The following is an 18,237-nucleotide window of genomic DNA, read 5'->3' on the forward strand; positions in this document are numbered from 1 at the left end:
TCTGGTGCCCTGCTTCACCGCCCTGCTGCAGTGCCCCCGTGCCCTGTCCCTGTCCCTGTCCCTGTCCCCCCCCACCCCGTCCCCGTCCCCGTGTCCCCTCCCCCCCCATGCACTGTCCCTTTAAATCCCCCCCGCTATCCCCGGGCGCTGTTCCTTTAAATCCCCCCCCCCGCACGGCACCGGGGCCCCGCCCCCTGCCCGCCGCCTTGCAGCCCCGCCCCCGACCAGCAGGGGGCGTTGCTTCCCCGACCGAGCCGCTCTCCCATTGGCTGCCGCGCGCCCCTCATCCAGCAGGGAGCGCTCGCGCCGCGCTCCCATTGGCTCCGCCGCGCCGCTCACCGAGCGGGCCGGGAGGGGAGGGGGCAGCGCGGCCCGTTTCGGAAGCGGCTCGCTGATTGGGCGCGGCGCCGAGGCGCTGATGAAAGCCGCGCGCTGATTGGTCCTGCGCTCTCCCCTCACGGAGAGGCGCTCGGCGGGGCCGGGGCCGGGGCCGGGACCGGGATCGGGACCGGGACCGGGACCGGGACCGGGGCGGAGGCGGCGGGGCCATGGCGGAGCCGGGCTGCGGGGCCCAGTTCCGGGCCGCCGTGCGCGTCATCCAGGGGCTGCCCCGCAGCGGTGAGTGCGGCCGGGCTGCCGGCCCCCGGGGCGGGGCGGGGAGCTCGGTCGTTACCGGGCCCGGCGGCGGCCGCGGCCCCGCTGAGGCGTTTGCGGTGCCGCAGGCTCGTACCGGCCGTCCTACGAGGAGATGCTGCGCTTCTACAGCTACTACAAGCAGGCGACGGCGGGGCGCTGCCAGGGCCCCCGGCCCGGCTTCTGGGACCCCATCGGCCGGTACAAGTGGTAAGGGGGGGGGGGAGTCGGGGCCGCTCCGGGGCCGGTGCAGGCCCGGCCCGGCCCCGCCTGACGGCGCCGTGCTCCGCAGGGACGCGTGGCACAGCCTGGGACGGATGTCCAAGGAGGAGGCCATGGCCGCGTACGTGGCCGAGATGAAGAAGGTGGCCCAGAAGGTAGCGGGGAGCGGGACGGGGCCGGCCCGGTGCCCCCCGCCGGGCCCCGCCGCAGCTGTGGCCGTCCCCAGGTCATCGACACGGTGCCCATGGACGAGGCGACGCGGGAGATGTTCAAGTACTTCGAGCCGCTCTACGAGGTGATCCGCGACATGCCGCGGCCCCCCGAGGACTTCTTCAAAGGGGAAGGGGGTGAGTGGGAGCCCCGCTGCCCCCCCGCTGCCCCGCACGCCCCTCGCTCCCGTGCCGTGCTCCTCACGCCTGCTCCCCCCTGCTGCTGCTGTCCCGGTACGGCCCTCGCCTCGAGGCTCTGCTCCCCAAGAGGGGGAAGGGGGGACACACCACGTCCCGCCTGGCTCCCCAGCTCCCGAGCAGGTGCTGCTGAGGTGCTTGTCTGGGCACCGCTCTCCAGCAGGTGTCTCCTCAGCCTGGGCTCTCTCTGCCCTAAACTTCTGGGGAGAAAACTTGAGCTTTGGCTTCCGAACACCCCAAGGCCGTATGCAGCCAAAGGTAGAGCCAGGGGCTCGGTGCAGGTCCAGCATCCTGGCCGCGGGGCTCTCCTTTCTCCTGGTCAGCCTGGGCACGGGCACGCCTCCAGGCAGGGCGGGCTGCCAAGCAGAGCCAGGGTCATCCGATAGAAACAGGTGCCTGTTTTTGCAGCAGAGCGGAGGTGGAGAAACGGGTTGAGAAAGGGGATTAGTGGGATCTGGAGATGCTGGGACAGCCTTGCACTATAAAAAGTCCCCTTCCAGCCCTTTCCACGTGTGGCTGGTGGCTGCTGTCTCACACTGAGGGGTCGCTGGGGACCCTTCTCACCCCAGGAGCAGGGCGGTTCCTGCGAGAAGTGGTTGAGTGAGTGAGGGGCTGGGCTGTTTGGGAGCCATCCGTGCTGTTTCAGAGGGGTGGCTGCCGCAGAAAGGCTGTGCACCCGGACGTGTGCCTGTGCCTAACTTCCAGCAGATTAGCTCAGCAGCAGGTGAGCCATGGGGTGTATTCGCAGCAGGTATAAACTGTCAGTGCTTCCCTAAGGTCAGAAGAGCTCTGGCAAACAGCCTTGCTCTCTGCCTGTCCCCAGGCATCTGTCCCCACTCTGACAGCCACTGTCACCCCCTGTGTCCGCAGAGCTGCCGAGACACGTCGCCTGGGGGGCACGCTCCTGTATGGCTTGGCCTTACAGTGGCTGCTCTGTCCCGTGGTGCCCAGACGCTTTTGTTCTCTGTGTTTATGCGGAATCTAGTTCCTTTAAAATGCAAATAGACTTTGTTTTTCTCTGGTACATAGAAGCTGGGGCTAACCTCCCAGTCCTTACCCACTCGAGTGTCCCCCTGCATAGTGACGCGTAGAAATGACAGCCTCGTTTGTACCTAAACCCGGCGCTGTCTGCAGAGCAAATGAACCCCAGGCGCCCGAAACGTGGTTTAAAGGCCTGAACTTCTTGAGCTGTTGAGTCATTTGTGCTAAAGGCTCCTAAACCTGCCTTGAGATGTTGCGCTGCTGCAACTTCTGCTGGTGATAGTGCAGGCGAGGAAGGTGGGTGGGCGCTGGGAGCGGTGCCCGAGGTGCGGTCAGAACGTGGCAGACGCCGGCCCGCAGAGAGCTGCGTGGCTTCCCTCGCCTTGCAGGACAGAGGTGGTGCGCGCGGTGGCCGAGCCACACTCGTTCTCGTTTATTTACAGCCGGCGCACCATAAAGCACGACTTGGAGCCCAGTTGTGAGTGGCGCAGGGTCGCAGCCGCTCTCGAGCCGACAAAGCTTTCCCAAGCAGCTTTGCACATGTAGGCCGAGACTGAAGCAACCCCGGACCCACAGTTAAGCACCTCCGCCTGCCACCCAGGCGCTGCTGCTCCTCCGGCCCCGCGGGCGCACGAGGGCTGGTGGCGGAGCCCGGCTCCTCGCGGCGGAGGTGACCGCACTCCGCCTGCTGGGGCAGGCGCAGGGGTTGCTCTGAGCAGAGACCTGGGGACGGTGGCGGTCTCGGAGCAGCCTTCCCGCACGCTCCTGCGCCCCGGGAGCCTGTCGTGATGGCGGGCTGGGGACGGCAGCCCTGCGGAGGTGCGTGGGCAAGGCGCTGGCAGGGCAGTGTTGCCACATCCCTGCCTGGCCAGGAGCGGAGAGCAAAGTCCTGGCTGCCAAAGGGTTGGCTTCACCCCGCGGGCCCCACCGGGCACCCAGGGAGACGGGGGGAGCTGGTACATAAAAACAGACACATTCTGGCTGCTGCCTGCCCCCGGGCGAAGCCTCTCCTCTGCTGTTAGCCATCGAGCTCGCCGCTGCGCACGTCCTCCCCGCACCGGGCTCCCAAATCCGCACGTCCCCCGGCTCTGCCCAGCGGGGAAACAGCTGCGAGGAGCCCAGCGCGGAGCCGAGCAGGGCGGGCTGCACCACGGGGACGCCCGCAGCGCCTTCATTCTGCTCTCCCTCTCTCTGTCTCCGTGCAGACGGGCAGGAGCAGGCGGCCGACCCCAGCCAGGACGAGCGAGCGAGCAGCCCGGCCCAGGAGCGGCGGGAGGAGGCGCTGCCCGGGGAGCAGCAGGACGGGCAGCGAGCGCCAGGTTGGTCTCCCCGGCGTGGCCAGCACCCGGCAGAGACCCCGCGGAGGAGGCGCCGGCGACAGGGCCGGGCCGGGCTTCGGTCTCTCCGCAGAGCTGTCGGCTTCAGGCACGTGTGGTCCGACCCTGCCCGCGTTTCGGGCGCTGCCCCGGTCACGCGGAGCCGGAGCTTCCCATGGGGGCAGCTCTCGGTGCTGTTGTGGACCCCGGGGGTAACCCTGAGCGCGTTGGGTGCCTCCGCGTCGCTCGTGTCTGTGCAAAGGGGCCCGATTCTGCTCAGCTGCTGCTGGGGGCTGAGGGCCGGGAGCGAGACGTGCTCCCGCGGACGGGGCAAATGCCCTGGGAGGTCCGTGCTCTGGGAGGGGAAGTTCTCCCTCGGCTCGAGCCAAGTTTGCCCAGCCGGCGGGGCCGGGAGCCGCTCTCTGGGGCTGGCAGTGCCCTGCTGGTGGATTTGCACGGCCCCAGAACACCCACCCGCTGCCGGCGCTGTACTGGGGAGAGCAAACTCCCTGTGCTCTCCCCCCCCCGCCCCGTGGCGGCACGCGCAGCTCTCCCCACCCGGCGGGGCCCCCGCTTCGGCCTCGTGCTGCAGGGAGGAGTCCTGCCTGGCCCTCCCTCGAGGAGCGAATATGGTCACGGAGCGAGCGCCCGCGGCCGAGCGTGGGCTGGGGCTGTGAGCGCAGCCGGGCGCTGTCACCCGGGCGCTGGTGGCACCCGCGGGACGTCCGGGGTGCGCTGTGGTGTCCCTCAGCGGCGCTGGACTCTGGGGGGGGTGGGGGGGACTTAATTCCCTGGGGCCTTGGGTGCTGCAGCGCTCCGTGCCAGGGTTTGTGCTGTCGGGACGCGGCAGCCCTCTTCCCGGGGGGAGCGGGACGTGTGCAGAAACCTGCCCCGAAAAGCCCCGCGCTGGGGCTTGCGAGCGAGGCTCCGCAACGCGTTGGGCAGGGAGGGGACGGGGAATTCAGCCCCCGGAGTCCCGGCCGCGGTGCTGAGCCAGCAGCAGCCCGTTCCTTCGCCCCCTGTGCCTCGGTTTCCTCCCCAGGAGCATGAGCGACGCTTTGCCGCCTCGTGCGGGTGGCGTTAACGCCGCTTTGAGCCTCCCGCTGAAGAGCTCCGGCCTCCTCCTGCCACCCTGCTTTGTGCACGCAGCCACCGCCTCTGCGCCCGCCTGCGGCCCTGCTGCCCTGTGCCCGCCCGCGCGGGGCTTCTGCCGCCCCACGAACGCAGCGGCTCCCGAAACGCCTTTGTCACGCCGGCACTGCCTGCGGCTGAGCCCTGTGCTTCCCTTCCAGGAGGAGGGCTGGCTCCTGCTGCCGGCACGCGCGAGGGTAGCCAGGTGGCCAGTGACTCCGAGGGGGAAGTGTTCTGCGACACCCTGGAGCAGATGGAGCCCGAGCAGGTAACGTCTCCCCGGGGCAGGACGGCCTCGAGGAGGGCTGGGGTCCCGCCACGCCGCGGCAGGAACGTCCCCTGCCGTCAGCCCTGCTCCGAACAGGCGGCTCTCCGCCTCTGCGTCTTGCTGTCACCTCTGCACTGCTTTCCTGGCGGCCCTGCGACACCCCCAACACCTGCAGGGGCCCCCGTGAAGCAGCCCTGCTGTGTCCCAGTGCCGTTGGAGCCCGGTCCCCGTCACCGAGGGCAGGCTGAGGGGCCCTCGGGGTGCCCCAGCAGCACCCGCAGCCTCCCTCGCTGCTGCAGCGCGGCCCCGGCGGGGCGCCGGCGGCCGAGCAGGGCTGGCCCTGAGCCGTGCAGGCGCCCGCTGGCACCGCCGCTCGCTCTTTGCTCCCTGCTCGTCCCTGCGCTAGCAGGCAGCGCCGTGCCACCCGCAGCGAGCGGCGCTTCCAGTGCCGCAGCGAGCGCCCGTGGGCAGGAGGCACGAGGCCGCCCGCGTCCTCCAGGACCTCCGCCCCGGCCTCCCGCAGCCCCCGGGGAGGGAGGGGGGGTCTCAGGGCCGTTCTTCTCTACCCCCGCACAGGCTGGGCAGCCGCTGGCCAAGCGGGGGCTCTCCCCGAACAGCGCCCAGGCCGGGCCTGAGCCCCGAGCGCCCCGTGCCGCTGGGCGGGGAGAGCGGGGCGAAGGCAGAAGACGAGCGGGGAGGAGCGGCACTGGCCTCGCAGCCCCGGGCGCTGACAGAGGTGGGTGCAGCGCTGGGCTCCTGGCGCCTTCCCGCTGCTCCCTCCCCGCCGGGGAGCCCTGGGGTGCCCGTGCAGGGGCTGAGCAGAGAGGCGAGGGCTGTGACCACCAGCGGCTTGGCGCGGTAGCCACAAGTCCCGTGCGTCCCCTCTCTTCACCCCTCGGTGCCCAGGCAGCTCCGTGTTTCACCCCTCCGGGACAGGTCCCCTTTGTCGTCCCCAGGCTGTGCCAGCTGTGCCCGCTGCCCTGCACCACTGGGCCCGTGGCTCCTCTGCGGCAGCCCGGCTTGGAGCGCGGTTCCCTGGCAGCGTGAGCCCCGCAGCGAGCCCCGCACGGCCCCGCCGGCAGCGTCTCGGTGCCCTCGGCCGTGGCTGGAAGCTTGCGGCAGGGCTTGGGCGGGCAAAGCTGGTCTTGGCGCCCCTGGAGGCGCTGGTCCGGGGGACAGGACCACTGCCTGCTCCAGCCCTCCCTGCGGTGCCAGTCGCACGCCAGCAGCCCCCGGTGCTGCCAGCATCTGCACTGCTGCGGGGATGGAGCCAGGAGCCCTGCTCCTGCCCCGTGCTCTCCCCGTCCCGCCAGACACGGCTGGGGGCTCCGTGCTCGGGGCTGGCTCCGCCACCCTCGCCAGTGGGGCTCCCTCTGCGGAGGGGCAGGAGCATGGCCCGCCACTGCGCTTATCTCCCCGTGAACGTTTCCGCCAACCTCCCGGGCTGCTTGACCTTGGGAGTTAACTTGTAACGAGGCCGATAAAGCCAGGCTGGGCTGTCCCTGGGGCACTGGAGCGAGCGGGCAGCACGGCGTGGGGCCCAAGGAGCAGCCCATGCCGTGGCAGGCACCTGCCTGTCCCCCACTCGCAGCGAGGATCATTTGGGCGTCACACGGGCCGTGGCAAGGCAGGTTTTGGGGCTCCACTGAGCCTCCGCTGAGCCCTGGGGCCCGACCAAGCGGCAGCCAAGCAGGCCAGGCACCCTCCTGGCCTTCGCGGCCGCGCTGGGTGAACCGAGGCACCCAGCATGTGCCCGTGCAGGTGCCGTGTCGGTGGGGCAGAGGTTGCCCACCACGGCCACTGCTACGCTTGTGGACATGGTGCCAGTCCCTGTCCCCAGAGCCGCTGGGGGAGAGGGACGTGGGCTGCTGGGCCGGGCTGGGAGCTCCCAGCTCTGCGTGTGCCGAGCTTGGGCAGAGCCGTGCGGGCAGCCCGGGGCAGAGCGCGGGCACCCGCTGAGAGCCATCAGCAGCAGCGCACGGCCTCAGCTCCTCGGGGAGCTCGGCCTGCCCGGCCTGAGCAGCGCCCGTCTTCACACCCTGCAGATCCGCAGCTCGCCGGGGCAGCGCAGGATGCCGAGAGCGCCCCTGAGTTTGCCCGCGGGAGCCAGGGGCTGCTGGCGGAGGTGGACGCCCACGTGGCCGGCACCGTGCGGGCCCTGCAGGACGACATGCAGCGCGTGCTGCAGCGCCTGAGCGAGCTGGAGATGCTCGCCTCCGCGCAGGTACGTGTGCCCGGCCACGCAGAGGGCCGCGGGTGCTGGCTGGTGGGGCTGTGGTGCCCCCCCAGGTGTCGCCGGTCCCTGTCCCTTTTGCCCCCATCCCCATTGCCCCTGGGATCCCGGCCCCGCTGCCCTGCAGAGCCCTGCCTGGGCCCGGTTCTGCCCAGCCCCTCTCTCTCGGGATGCAGTGGACGGGGATGCCCAGCGCCGGCCGCCCCCCGACACCTCTCCTGTCTCGCAGGGCGACGCCTCTGGGACCGAACCCGGCCGGCTGCTCGCACCGCAGGTGAGTCGGAGGCAGGCACGGTGCTGCACGGGGCTGGCCCCTACGTGGCCCTGCCCCGCTGGGTCTGGCTCCCCAGCCCCTACCCCGACACCGCTGGGGGCGGCGGGGGGGACAGACGGGGGGACGGTCCCTCAGCTGGAAAGCAGGAGCAGCCCTGGGGACGTGTCCCCAGCGTCCGGGTGGCAGGGACGATGCGGCGGCAGCACGAGGAGACCTCGGCAGGACGATGGCCGCGAAAAGGACGGCCGGGCCGTGACGGTGTCCCCACCGCCCTTTCAGATAAGGGCCGGGGGGGGGGGGTTTCGGTGTCACCGGTGCCACCGTGACCTTGTGCCCCCACCCACCCCGCTCCCGTCTGTCCCTCGCCAGGCAGCGTCCCCGTGGCCGCTGGCGGTGTCCCCGCGCACCCTGCTCTTCCTCCTCGCCTGGCCCTTCGTCACCCAGTGGCTGCTGCGCCGCTGGCAGGGCACCAAGAGGTGACCGCCGCGGGATGGCCCCGCTCCGCCCGCCCCGCCGCCGCCACCGTCCTCGTTCCGCTTCTCACGAGCCGGGACCGCCGCACCGGGGAGGGACGGGGCTCCCGGCCCGCGGCTCCCTCCTCCACCGCCGCCTTCCTGCCACCGGCGGCCCCGGCCCCGAGGGGGCCGAGCTGCGAGCCCGGGGCCGCCCGGAGCCCCCCCCCGCAGCCGGCCCCGGGGAGGGGGGGGGGGGCAGGGCCGCCGCGCACCGCCGCCACCAGCCGCTGGGGCCCGGCCAGCACCGCACGGGGGCAACCGAGCGCTCCCCGCACCCAGAGCAGCGCCGCCGCCATCACGCACCGGGGGATCGGGGCCTGCGCACCGCGAGCGTGGCAACGGGGCCGGAGCCCCCACCCCCCTCCGAGGGGGCCCGCGGGGAGCACCGGGGGGGCTCGGGGCCCGCGGCCCGCCCCCCCCCCCCCCATTAAAGCGTTGCCTTCTCAGCCCCGCGCCCGCTCCGTGCTGCTGCGGGGAACCCGGGGGGAGGGGGGCGGCGGGGCCCGCACCTGCGGGCCGGGGGGGTCACCCCGCTCCCAGCGCCCCCGGCACGGGCCCGGCCCGGTGCTGTGGGGCCCGGCCCGGTGCGGGCCCTGCCGCCCCCCGGCCCCGTCCCTCCGTCCCTCGGGGACCGCTCCCCCCCGGCCCCGCCAGCCCCGGGCGCGGTGTCCCGGTGTCCCCTCGGTGGCAGGGCCATGGCGGGGGGGGTCCCCGGGGGCTGCCCCCCCCCGTGCCCACGGGGCGCCCCCCACTCCTGCCCCCCCGCCCCTCCCTCGCTCGGCCCCGCCCCCTCCGCCCCGCCCCTCTGGTGAGGGCCGCGGCGCCTTTAAGCCGGGCCTCGTCACCGCTCGGTTTGTTTACATCTCCCTCCGCGCGGCCGGGCCGCATCACCCAGCGCGGCCCCGGGATTCCTCCGCCCGCACCCCCCCCATCTCCTCCCCTCCCACCACCCCCCGGCCTCCCGGGCCCCGCCGCCGACCCCCGGCAGTCCCGGAGGGGCCGGGGCCGGGCCGCGGGGCGGGGCGGGGCCGCAGCACCGCCCGGGTCTCCCTCCGCGCCGCGGGGACTCTTTTCGGGCCGTGCCACCGGCCGGGCGCGGGGGGGGCAGGGCCGCTGCCCTCAGCGCCGCCCTGAAGGTCGCCCCCCCCCAGCGCGTGGTACGGCCCGGCCCCGCCCCCGCCCCTCCGATTGGTTGAGCGGCGCGCGAGTGGCGTTCCGCCCCGCCAATCAGCGCCCGCTTGCCCCTGCGAGCAGGGGGAGGGGCGCGGCGCGCGGTCCCGCCCTCCGCGCTCGCCGATTGGCCGCGGGGCGGGGCCTGCGGCTCGCGGGGAGCCGCGGTGGCGGCGGCGGGCGCGCGGCGGGGGCGGGGCGCGGCGCGCGGCAGGGGCGGGGCGAGCAGCGCGCCTGCGCGGGGCGGGGCGGGGCGCTCGCGGCTATATAAGGCAGGGAAACGGGCGGGGAGCGGCAGTCGGGAGCTGGCGGCGGTGGCGGCGGGCGGCGGTGTGGGGAGGGGCGGGGCGCGAAGGGGGGAGGAGGCGGCGGCGGCGGCGCGTGCCATGCGCGCGGGGGGGCGGGCCCAGCGGCGTTAACCCCTCGGCGACCGGCGGCGACCGGAGGCGGCGACCCCCGGGCTTCGGCCCCGTGCCATGGCCCCGGCGGCCTGAGGGGGACCCCATGCGGCGCGGGTAGCGGCCGGCCGGGAGCGCAGCCCGGAGCCATGGCAGACGCGACGCCCGCCGAGCCGCAGCCCCCGGCCGCCGCGGAGCCGGAGCCCGAGCGGGGCGAGCCGCCGGCGGCGGACGGTGAGGCCGGGCGGCTGCCGGCCCCCGGGGCGGCGGCGACGGCGGCGGAGGAAAAGGAGGCGGCGGCGGAGGGCGCGGGCGGCGCCGAGGGGCGGCCGGCGGAGGGCGGCGCGGCGCGGCCCGGCCTGGGGCCGCGGTACCGGGCGGCCGTGGGGCGCGCCGAGGAGTGGCCGGCCAAGAAGAAGCACCGGCGGCGGCCGTCGAAGAAGAAGCGGCGCTGGAAGCCCTACTCGAAGCTGAGCTGGGAGGAGAAGCAGCAGTTCGACGAGCGGCAGAGCCTCCGCGCCTCGCGGCTCCGCGCCGAGATGTTCGCCAAGGGGCAGCCGGTGGCCCCCTACAACACGACGCAGTTCCTGATGGAGGACCACGACCAGGAGGAGCCCGACCTCAAGACCGGGCTGTACCCGCGGCGGGCGGCCGCCAAGTCGGACGACACGAGCGAGGAGGACTTCCTGGAGGAGGCGGCCGAGGAGGACGGCGGCAGCGACGGCATGGGGGGCGACGGCAGCGAGTTTCTGCAGAGGGACTTCTCGGAGACCTACGAGCGGTACCATGTGGAGAGCCTGCAGAACATGAGCAAGCAGGAGCTGGTCAAGGAGTACCTGGAGCTGGAGAAGTGCCTCTCCCGCATGGAGGACGAGAACAACCGGCTGAGGATGGAGAGCAAAAAGTACGGGGGGGAGGCGGCGGAGGCGGCCCGGGTGCGGCAGCTGGAGCTGGAGGTGGACAGGTTGCGAGCCGAGAACCTGCAGCTGCTGAAGGAGAAGGACCTGCACAGACAGGAGAAAGCCCCCAGCAAGCTGGGGGAGTGACACTGGGGGGGGGGGACGGGGGGGGCTTTTTACAGTGGTGGGATGTAACATTATATACATGTGTACAGAGACGCCGGCGGACCCTTTTTACGACGTGTAATCGGAATAAACCACAGCCTTGTATCGGTTTGACGCTCTCGCTGTAGTGTAGTGTGTGTGCTGCTCGGCCTGTGTGCAGCTGAGGCTTCCCCCTTTTTTAGGTGGCTGTGACGGGGCTAGGGGAGGGGTTGATGTATAAGTGAACTCGATTTATGATGCTTTTTTTTTTGTGTGTGTGTGTTTAAACCAAAAATGATCCCCAAGAAACCTGTAAATTGGCCAAAACTGACTATAAAAATTATAGAGGTCTAATAAATTTAATTACTTGTAACTGTAACAGTTTCGGTGTGATTTCTAGAAAATATTCAAAATGTCATTCTCCCACACGGGAATACATTTTGAATCATTTTCATGATATTACAACTGGTCTATGAAGTTTTTCGATTAAAATTAGCCGGAATTTCTCACTTAGCTATTTTGCATAGTTGGTTCTGCCCCCCCACCCCTTCTTCCCCTTATTTTTTCACTTCTAATCCCATGAAACGAGTTTATGCTCTGGCACTCTTAAAATACCTGGAAGAGGGATAACATCCTGTGCTCTTAATATAATTTGTATAATGGTCACTACTTATACCTTTCTAATGTATTAATAAGCTAAAATATATTTGCTCAGTTAAACCCAACTTTCCTGCTTCCTTCTAGTTCCGTAAGAACCTGGGCCAGTTAGCTGAAATCACAGCAAAAACGCCTGGAAATGGCCTTAATGCTACAAGTGAGGCTTAAAGTTTTTTGCAGCGGCCCTGTGGAAAGTTGTGGTCGTCAGCACTTTGCCTCAGAAATGGCTGACAAATGAGGTGGCTTGGTGGAAGTCGCACGTGATGTCCGAACCTTTTAGTTTCTTGCTGCTGTACCTGAAATGGAAGGCAGGCAGGCAGGTGAAGCGCCAGGCAGCTGAGTGGTTGATGGTGTGGGATTTTTTTTTTTTTTCCTGGGGAAAACCCAGGTAAGTTAAAGGGCAGAGCAATGGAGGGGCTGAGCCTGCTCTGGTTCGTGCTGTTGTGTAAGCGGAGGACAGGAGGCTCAAGTCTGGGAACGTGTGTTACAGAATGCAACCCGTACCTCCAGAACGGGGAATCGGCCTGCTTAACTACCTGTCACGCTACGGGGGGGGGACGGGACGGGACATCCTTTTATAAAAAAAAATAGAGGGTTTAAACTATAGGTGAGGAGGAAGACCCCCAGCGAGGGTCTGCTCTGCTCAGAGCAGCTGTTACAGATTTGGGGGATTTGAAGCAGCACGGCAATGCTGCTGCTGAGGGAATGAGATTTAAGGACTGGGGTAGGTTTTTAACATGAGCTTGGCAAAAAAAAAAATCTGCTCTGGGGTTTAGGCTGGCATCAATTCTTAGTTTGGGGAAGGAAGAAAGGAAAACTATTGGAGGTTTACTTGCTCAGGAGCCTCACAGTCGCCTTTTTTCCCTTCCCTCTGCTATGACATCATTGGGCAGAGCCGGCGCCGGTGCAGCAGCGCTGGCTGTGGGAGGGAGCCGGGCGCTCGCGAGGCTCCGCTGCTGCTCCCCAGGTCGGACCGGGGTGAGGTGCTGTGAAAGGCAACGAGTTAATCAGGCTCCTGCTCGTTAGCAAGAGCTCCATCACCCGGGAAGAGAAACAGCAGCCGATGAGCCCTCTTCCTTCACCCCGGGCTCTTCTCTCCAGCCCTTGGAGATGTGTTTGTCCAGCTGAGATTTTATTCTCTCAGCAACTGCGCTGCGAGGGGCAGTCCCGTGTTCTTCTGGGGCAGGGCTGTGCCCGACGGCACCGAGTCCAGCAGGAGGCATTGCACTCGGAGCAGCACCAACCTGCCCCAGCGCAGAGCCGAGCACCTGGCTAAGGTGAAAAACTTAGCACAAGGAAAGGGCATTAGTCAAATGTAGCAGCAACAGTTGTTACAAAGTGCCGGCTGTGATAAAGTTCAGGAACCCAGACACTGCCCTCCACCCAGTTACCCCCGGCTCATTCCCAGGAACAAGTTTTTGTCCAACCTGCAAAGACTTCAACTGATGGGACTTACAAAAGCAAGGGGAGCGCCCCCGCACCCAAAGTACCGCTGCTCCCACCGTGGTGATCGACCCTCTGGTTCTACAACCCTATGCCGTGTTCTGTTTTAATGACGTCTCGATATGCGTCAGACTGATCCCCATTTCAGAAGGTGTTCTGGAGCAGCATGCCTCCTTACAAGGGCTTACTCCAGCTCCTGCGTTTGTCCCCCACAGCAGACACAGAATTACCGCATTTGGGGGGCCTCTGAAGCCTCCCCGCAGACGGGAGCTCGTCCCGCTTTCACCAGCTGCCCTGGCCCAGGGGAGAGCTCGTCCGGAGCCGGGCAGAGCTCCGAGCTGGTGTGGAGGTGACAAGATTGTTTGTGAGGAACAAATAAAATCTTAGAGCTCGGCAAAGATAAACGTGCTGCAGCACCGGCACTGATGTGGTATCAAAGGGCAGCAATTAGGCCCTCCTGACAATAAGGCAGCACTGCCTTAACTAGTCGAGGGCAGGCACCTCCCTGCAGGGCAAAGCAGCCTCGCCTGCCAAAGCTTTGAAGTACATCCCTCCTCTCGCTACCACCGCTTGGTCCTTCCTGGGTTGTTGGAGCCAGCTGGCCTTTATTCCGGCTCCTTCGGTGAGAGCCGAGATCAAGCGCGCTGCTGGAGCAGTGAGCTGTGCTGCCCAGGAATGTTGCTGCCTCTGCAGCTTCCCTTAAATCTCTCCTAATGGGCTGCACGTCGGTGCGGAGCCGGTGGCGGCAGGAACCTGCCACGCTGGGGCTCGTACCCGTCACGGCTCTGGGGCTCGCTGCTGCCCCGCCTGCCGCTGCGCCCCGCCAGCTGCGGGGCGGTTCGTCAGCGCTGCAGCAACCTCAGCAACGCGGCCGTGCAAGGACCTCTTGGCTAAAGGTCTTGCGCGGTTCCTCCCTCGCGAGGGTTTTCCAACTTGCTGAGGAAAGGACTGTGGTTCTCCCCGCCCCAGGTGGAAGAGGCAGAAGTCACCGCGCGAAGGCACGACCACAGAAGGGGACTGACATCACCCACCTTCAGGCGCGGCCATTCTTCAGCGCAAACACAAAGCAGCGCAACAGCAGGCCAGTTCCCTGAAAACGCTGCAAGAAAACAAAAAGGGAAGCAGCCCATCTCAACAGCGTGCTCATCCTGTAACAGTCAACGCTCATGCGAAGTGAAACCCAGATCCTGCCCCGTAACACCAACAGCAGAGGAGGTGCTGTGCAACCCTCCTCCAGCCCCGGCCCGCAGCAGGGAAGGGAGCGACGATTCGACGCCGCCGTTCCTGTCTGCTGCCCAGGGGCCGATCCTCGCCTTTTTGATTCAGGGTTGACTCTGGGATTACCTGTAGTGCTGCAATCTGCCCTGAAGTCGGCCGTTAAACCCGGCTGCTTGACGTCTCACGTTTTACAACGCACGGGTACAGTGCCGGCACCACGGCGTTACCCCGCCTGAGACTTCACTTGCACCAGCTTCATTTAATTTCTTTAGCTTTAAGCTACGGCAGTATACTTACGCAGCTGTTCTGGCTATCCCGACGATGGTGTTGTATTGCGATATAAGCAGTATTTCTTTTTAAAGGAGAAGCTGTGTAACAGGGAGTTAACCTGTACAAGGAAGAGTTTTTACAGCGCTCACCGATGAGGCCAGTGCCCAACAGCCTTCCAACAAGCAGGCAGCTTTTGGTCCATCTGCAACATATCAAAGCCTGGCTGTTAGGATCAGGCCCGCTGTGGTTTCTCTCATTTCTGCTCCCACCCTTCCCCCCAAAAAAACCTAAAACACCCAGAGAGGTGCAAGGCATGCGGCTTAAACTAAATATAACTCTGTTTCGTTTGGCAAAATTAACTTGAAATTAGACCTTCAGCTATTGTGTGTGCACTAAAACGCACATGACAACAAACCTCCCAGCTTAGAAATGCTGCAATATGTAAAATACAAAGCTTGAGAGTTCAGGAACTGGTAAAGCAACATGGAAGCCAGCCTGAAAATTTGCCAGCAGTTATTTCAACAAAACAGCTTCCAAAAAAAAATAAAAAAAGTACTCCAAGCATATAAACATAAAATAACCTGGTTTATGACTGGAAGATTACACACACGGCACAATCTGCACTTAAAACAGCAGCCTCCAAAACCTCGCTGTTTTACACCTAAACCAAGCCCCGTTAACACCGAGGGGATAAGCTGGCATTACCTCCAATGTGCAGAGGGAAAAAAAAACGTGGCCGGGGAACTTGCTTAAAGAATCTGGGCCCGTAACGCAGCCGGGGCCTCAGTCCAGGCCCCGCACCGGGCGCAGGCTCAGCGGGGCGCAGCAGCACAGGCACCCGTGGCGCTCGCCACGCAGGGGCTGCCAGCAGCCTCCCCGCTGGCCGGGAAGCCAAAATCCAGCGGCTCCTGTTGCCTCAAACCTCCCCAGCACTGCTTCCACGCAGCCATGCTTTTTTTTTTTTTCCTTTCTCTCCTTGCACAAGAACACTCAGTTATTTCCACAGCTCTTGTTTCCACCAGCTAGAGGAGTGACATTTGTAACCGAAAGACGAGGTTTGCTGCAGTTTATTACCGGCTCGAAAAGTTACCCAGGCGGCCCCAGCAATGGGGGAGCGCTTTTATTTTTTAAGTCTCTGGAAGGGACACGGTGGTAACTGCTGCCTCGGCAGCGGGGAGGCCATGTTAACTGCGATCCCCCGGATCCGGCCAGGGGAAAAGCCCTGCGGGAAGTTTGGCTGAGGTGTGTGAAACCGAGGATTAAGCTCTCGGGGTTACTCTGCAGACAGGACGTACGGCTGGGGTCACACAGGGCGGGTGCGGTGCGACTGTGCAGCGGACAACCAGCAGCTTTCGCCCATCTGTGAAACACGTTCCTAGGCCTTTCGCACTTTCAGTATGAAATCGCCCCGCACCTCCCCGCCGGGCACCGATCGGGAGCCAGCCCCGCAGCGCCCGGTGCCTGCCGCCGCCGCCCGGGGGAACCGAGCCGCGAGGCCAAAACCGCTCCAAGCGAGCTCTTCCCTGAGAAACGGCCCCGCTCGCCTCCGCCCCCAGCAGCACGGGTTAAGGCCGGGCCCGCAGCGCCGGCACGGGGCGAGCTGCGGCCTCCCCCCGCCGCGCCCGGAGGCCCGGGGGGGAACCGGAGCCGCGGGGCCCGAGGCGGGGAAGGGAGCGCGGGGCCGGGCCGGGCCCCAACGCCCCGGGCCGAGGCCGAGGCCGAGGCCGTGGCCGAGCCTCCCCCGCGGCTCCCTCCCCGTCCCCGGGGACGCTCCCGCCGGGCCGGCCCCGGCCCCGCGCACCGGAGGGGGCACGGCCGCGACCCGCCGCTCCCCTCAGCGCCGGCGGCGGCCCGGGGAGAGCCGCTCCGAGCCGCTCCGCTCCGCCAGGCGCGCGGAGGCCCCCGCGCTCCCGGCTCGGCCCGGCCCCGCCGCGGCGGAGCCCCCGGCCCGCCCCCGGCCCCTCACCGGCCCCGCCGCGGCGGGCACCGAGGCCCGGCGCCGGCCTCCGCGCACACAAAATGGCGGCCGCGCTCCCCCACCGCCCGCTCGGCCGCCATAGGCAGCGCCTAGGCCCCGCCGCGTTTCCGCCAATCGGCAGCCGCCGTGCGGCCGCTCGGCGTCGCGGCGGAGCCAATGGAAGCGAGGGGCGTAGAGGAAGGGGAGGGGGCCGCGCTGCCCCAGGGGGTTGTGGGAGTTGTGGTCCGCCGCCTCGGCGCGGTGATGAAGACAAGGCGGTTGCGGACTCGCTGTCCCGTGATGCCGAGCGACTCCTCCCGGGGGGCTCCGCACCTGGGCGAGGCGCGTTGCCATGGCAACGGGCGCGGGGCCTGCGGCCTACTGGGGCCTCCTGCGGCCCTGCCCGGGGCAGCGCCCCGGGGGGGGGCCGGGCCCGGGCCCGGGCCGGGCCCTGCCCCTCCGCTGTGAGCGGGGCTGGGCGCTGCCGGGTCCTTCCCCCGCTAACGCCTCTCTCGTATCCCGGTGACCGCTCACGGGCACCCCGCGTCCCCCCCGGGGAGCTCCCCGGGGGCCGGCGGCTTGGGCGATCCCAATTAATTAACCGAGTTCTCAATTAACCGATTCACTCCAGCTCTGCTTCCTCCTCCCGGCTCCGGCTTGGGTGGCCAGGAGCGGAGCGGCCCGAGGAGCGCGGCCCGTGAGCTCCCTCCTCGCGCAGGGCCTGGCCCCGGGCCCCCGGGGTGGTGCCGCTGCGGGCGGGGGGCTCGGCCCGGCACACGTGTAAGGGAACAGAGAGCTCGGGTTGTCGGGGGCACGGCACGGCTGGCGACAAGAAGACGTGCGAAAGCAGACATCTTGGGCCTGACGGGAGGCACGGAGCGGGCTGAGCCTGGGCTGTGTCCCCTGGGAGTTCGGGAGGAACGAGGGGAACGATGCAGGGAGTCGGCCCCTGCAGCCCCTTGAAGCCTTTTCAGTCAAATTTTGCTGCTACAAAAGGATAAAGAGGCTTCTTTTTTCTGGGTTGGTAAACCACAAAATCACAGGCGCTCCTTAGGATTTAATTTCAACAGTTTGATTCTTCCTCGGAAGTAATCTGTTGGCACACCAGAATACACAAAAACATTTGGAAGAGTGGCGAGCGGCTCCGCACAAAGTGCCGCGCCAGTTCCCTTCCTCGGCCTCCCCCGCAAACCCCCATCTCTGCTTCCATTCCTGGCGTTCAGGGAAGGATCCAGAGCAGGGCTCCTGGCGAGCTGGTTCCTGATGAATTAAAATCTCAGAGCGAGGCGGCGGCGTTGCCCTCGGCTCTCGGTGGTACCTCTCTGGGGCTGTGCGGGGTGAAGGTGTGCGGTAAACGGGACAGGAGCGCTGCCTGCGTGACGGTTGCCCCCGCAGCCGCCCCTCGCTGTCAGGGCAGGCGGTGACAAGCTCTGCGGGTAAAGGACTCCCGGCGTTGCCACCCCCTTTGTTTGTGCTGTTGCTGCGTTAATCGCGCTGAACTTTCCCGCTGGAGGGCTGCCGTTGGAAACGGCCTGTTCCCGAAGGTACAAGGGGAAGGGTGGATGTGAAATGGGCCAGGGCCGGTCTCAGCCTCAGGATTTCAGCGGGCGGGAGGGGACGGATCCCCCCCCTCACTGTGTCTGTCCCAGCGTGACCCTGCTGCAGGTACGAGGAAAAAAGCGGGGAGCAGAAACCCCTTTGCGGAACCCCGTCGTGGCTGCGCCCGAGGCTGGCAGCGTCGCTGCCACGTCCACGCCCCACAGGGGAGCTCCCCGGCGCGGGGCCAGCTCCCCTCAGCCAGCTCCCGCCCGTGTCCCCGGCAGCACCCACCGGGGAGGCAGCGCCAGCGGCCGTGGCCCGTGCTCGCCCCGCTCTGCGGCCGGGCGGTGGCGATGGCCGACGCCGTGCTGGGGCAGGAGGAGCCCTGGAGAACCGGGCACCGAGCTCAGCCCTGCAGCCCCAGCTGGGGCGCAGTCGAGGTTTTGTCCCCGTCCCCAGCAGCAGCGTTAACCCTGGGAGTCGCTGGCAGCTTCTCAGGGGGCAGGAGGGAGGCAGAGCGGCCGCCCCTGGGATGGGGTCATTGCTCCTCGCCACTCCTCGG

The 18,237-nt window shown here is 67.4% G+C and overlaps 3 protein-coding genes across 6 annotated transcripts; 2 read left to right on the forward strand and 1 right to left on the reverse strand.

Annotated features, from left to right (window-relative positions):
- The first annotated feature begins 234 nt into the window (after positions 1-234).
- Positions 235-8,342, forward strand: ACBD4 (acyl-CoA binding domain containing 4). Of its 4 annotated transcripts, XM_083808933.1 has the most exons (10): positions 485-618; positions 723-843; positions 926-1,010; positions 1,082-1,202; positions 3,449-3,562; positions 4,852-4,958; positions 5,535-5,694; positions 7,004-7,182; positions 7,421-7,465; positions 7,835-8,342. In XM_083808933.1, exons 1-10 carry the CDS (start codon positions 549-551, stop codon positions 7,943-7,945), a joined length of 1,113 nt encoding a protein of 370 aa, XP_083665059.1. In that variant the 5' UTR covers positions 485-548; the 3' UTR covers positions 7,946-8,342. The 4 variants fall into 4 exon arrangements, with proteins under 4 accessions (XP_083665056.1, XP_083665059.1, XP_083665058.1 ...); XM_083808930.1 differs by lacking the exons at positions 7,004-7,182; positions 7,421-7,465; positions 7,835-8,342 and adding exons at positions 235-484; positions 5,915-6,571 and having other exon boundaries at positions 515-618; positions 1,082-1,298; XM_083808932.1 differs by lacking the exons at positions 7,004-7,182; positions 7,421-7,465; positions 7,835-8,342 and adding an exon at positions 5,915-6,571.
- Positions 8,343-9,545: 1,203 nt separating this feature from the next.
- Positions 9,546-10,970, forward strand: HEXIM1 (HEXIM P-TEFb complex subunit 1). Its single transcript, XM_083808938.1, has one exon. It carries the CDS (start codon positions 9,698-9,700, stop codon positions 10,592-10,594), a length of 897 nt encoding a protein of 298 aa, XP_083665064.1. The 5' UTR covers positions 9,546-9,697; the 3' UTR covers positions 10,595-10,970.
- Positions 10,935-16,515, reverse strand: LOC310885505 (uncharacterized protein). The gene is made up of 4 exons (XM_083808948.1): positions 16,146-16,515; positions 14,329-14,381; positions 13,723-13,790; positions 10,935-12,533 (listed from the first exon to the last, which is right to left on the reverse strand). Exons 1-4 carry the CDS (start codon positions 16,235-16,237, stop codon positions 12,381-12,383), a joined length of 366 nt encoding a protein of 121 aa, XP_083665074.1. The 5' UTR covers positions 16,238-16,515; the 3' UTR covers positions 10,935-12,380.
- Between the last annotated feature and the right edge of the window lie 1,722 nt (positions 16,516-18,237).

Source organism: Anser anser, assembly GCF_964211835.1.
Source record: "Anser anser genome assembly, chromosome: 23".
Classification (NCBI taxonomy): domain Eukaryota; kingdom Metazoa; phylum Chordata; class Aves; order Anseriformes; family Anatidae; genus Anser; species Anser anser.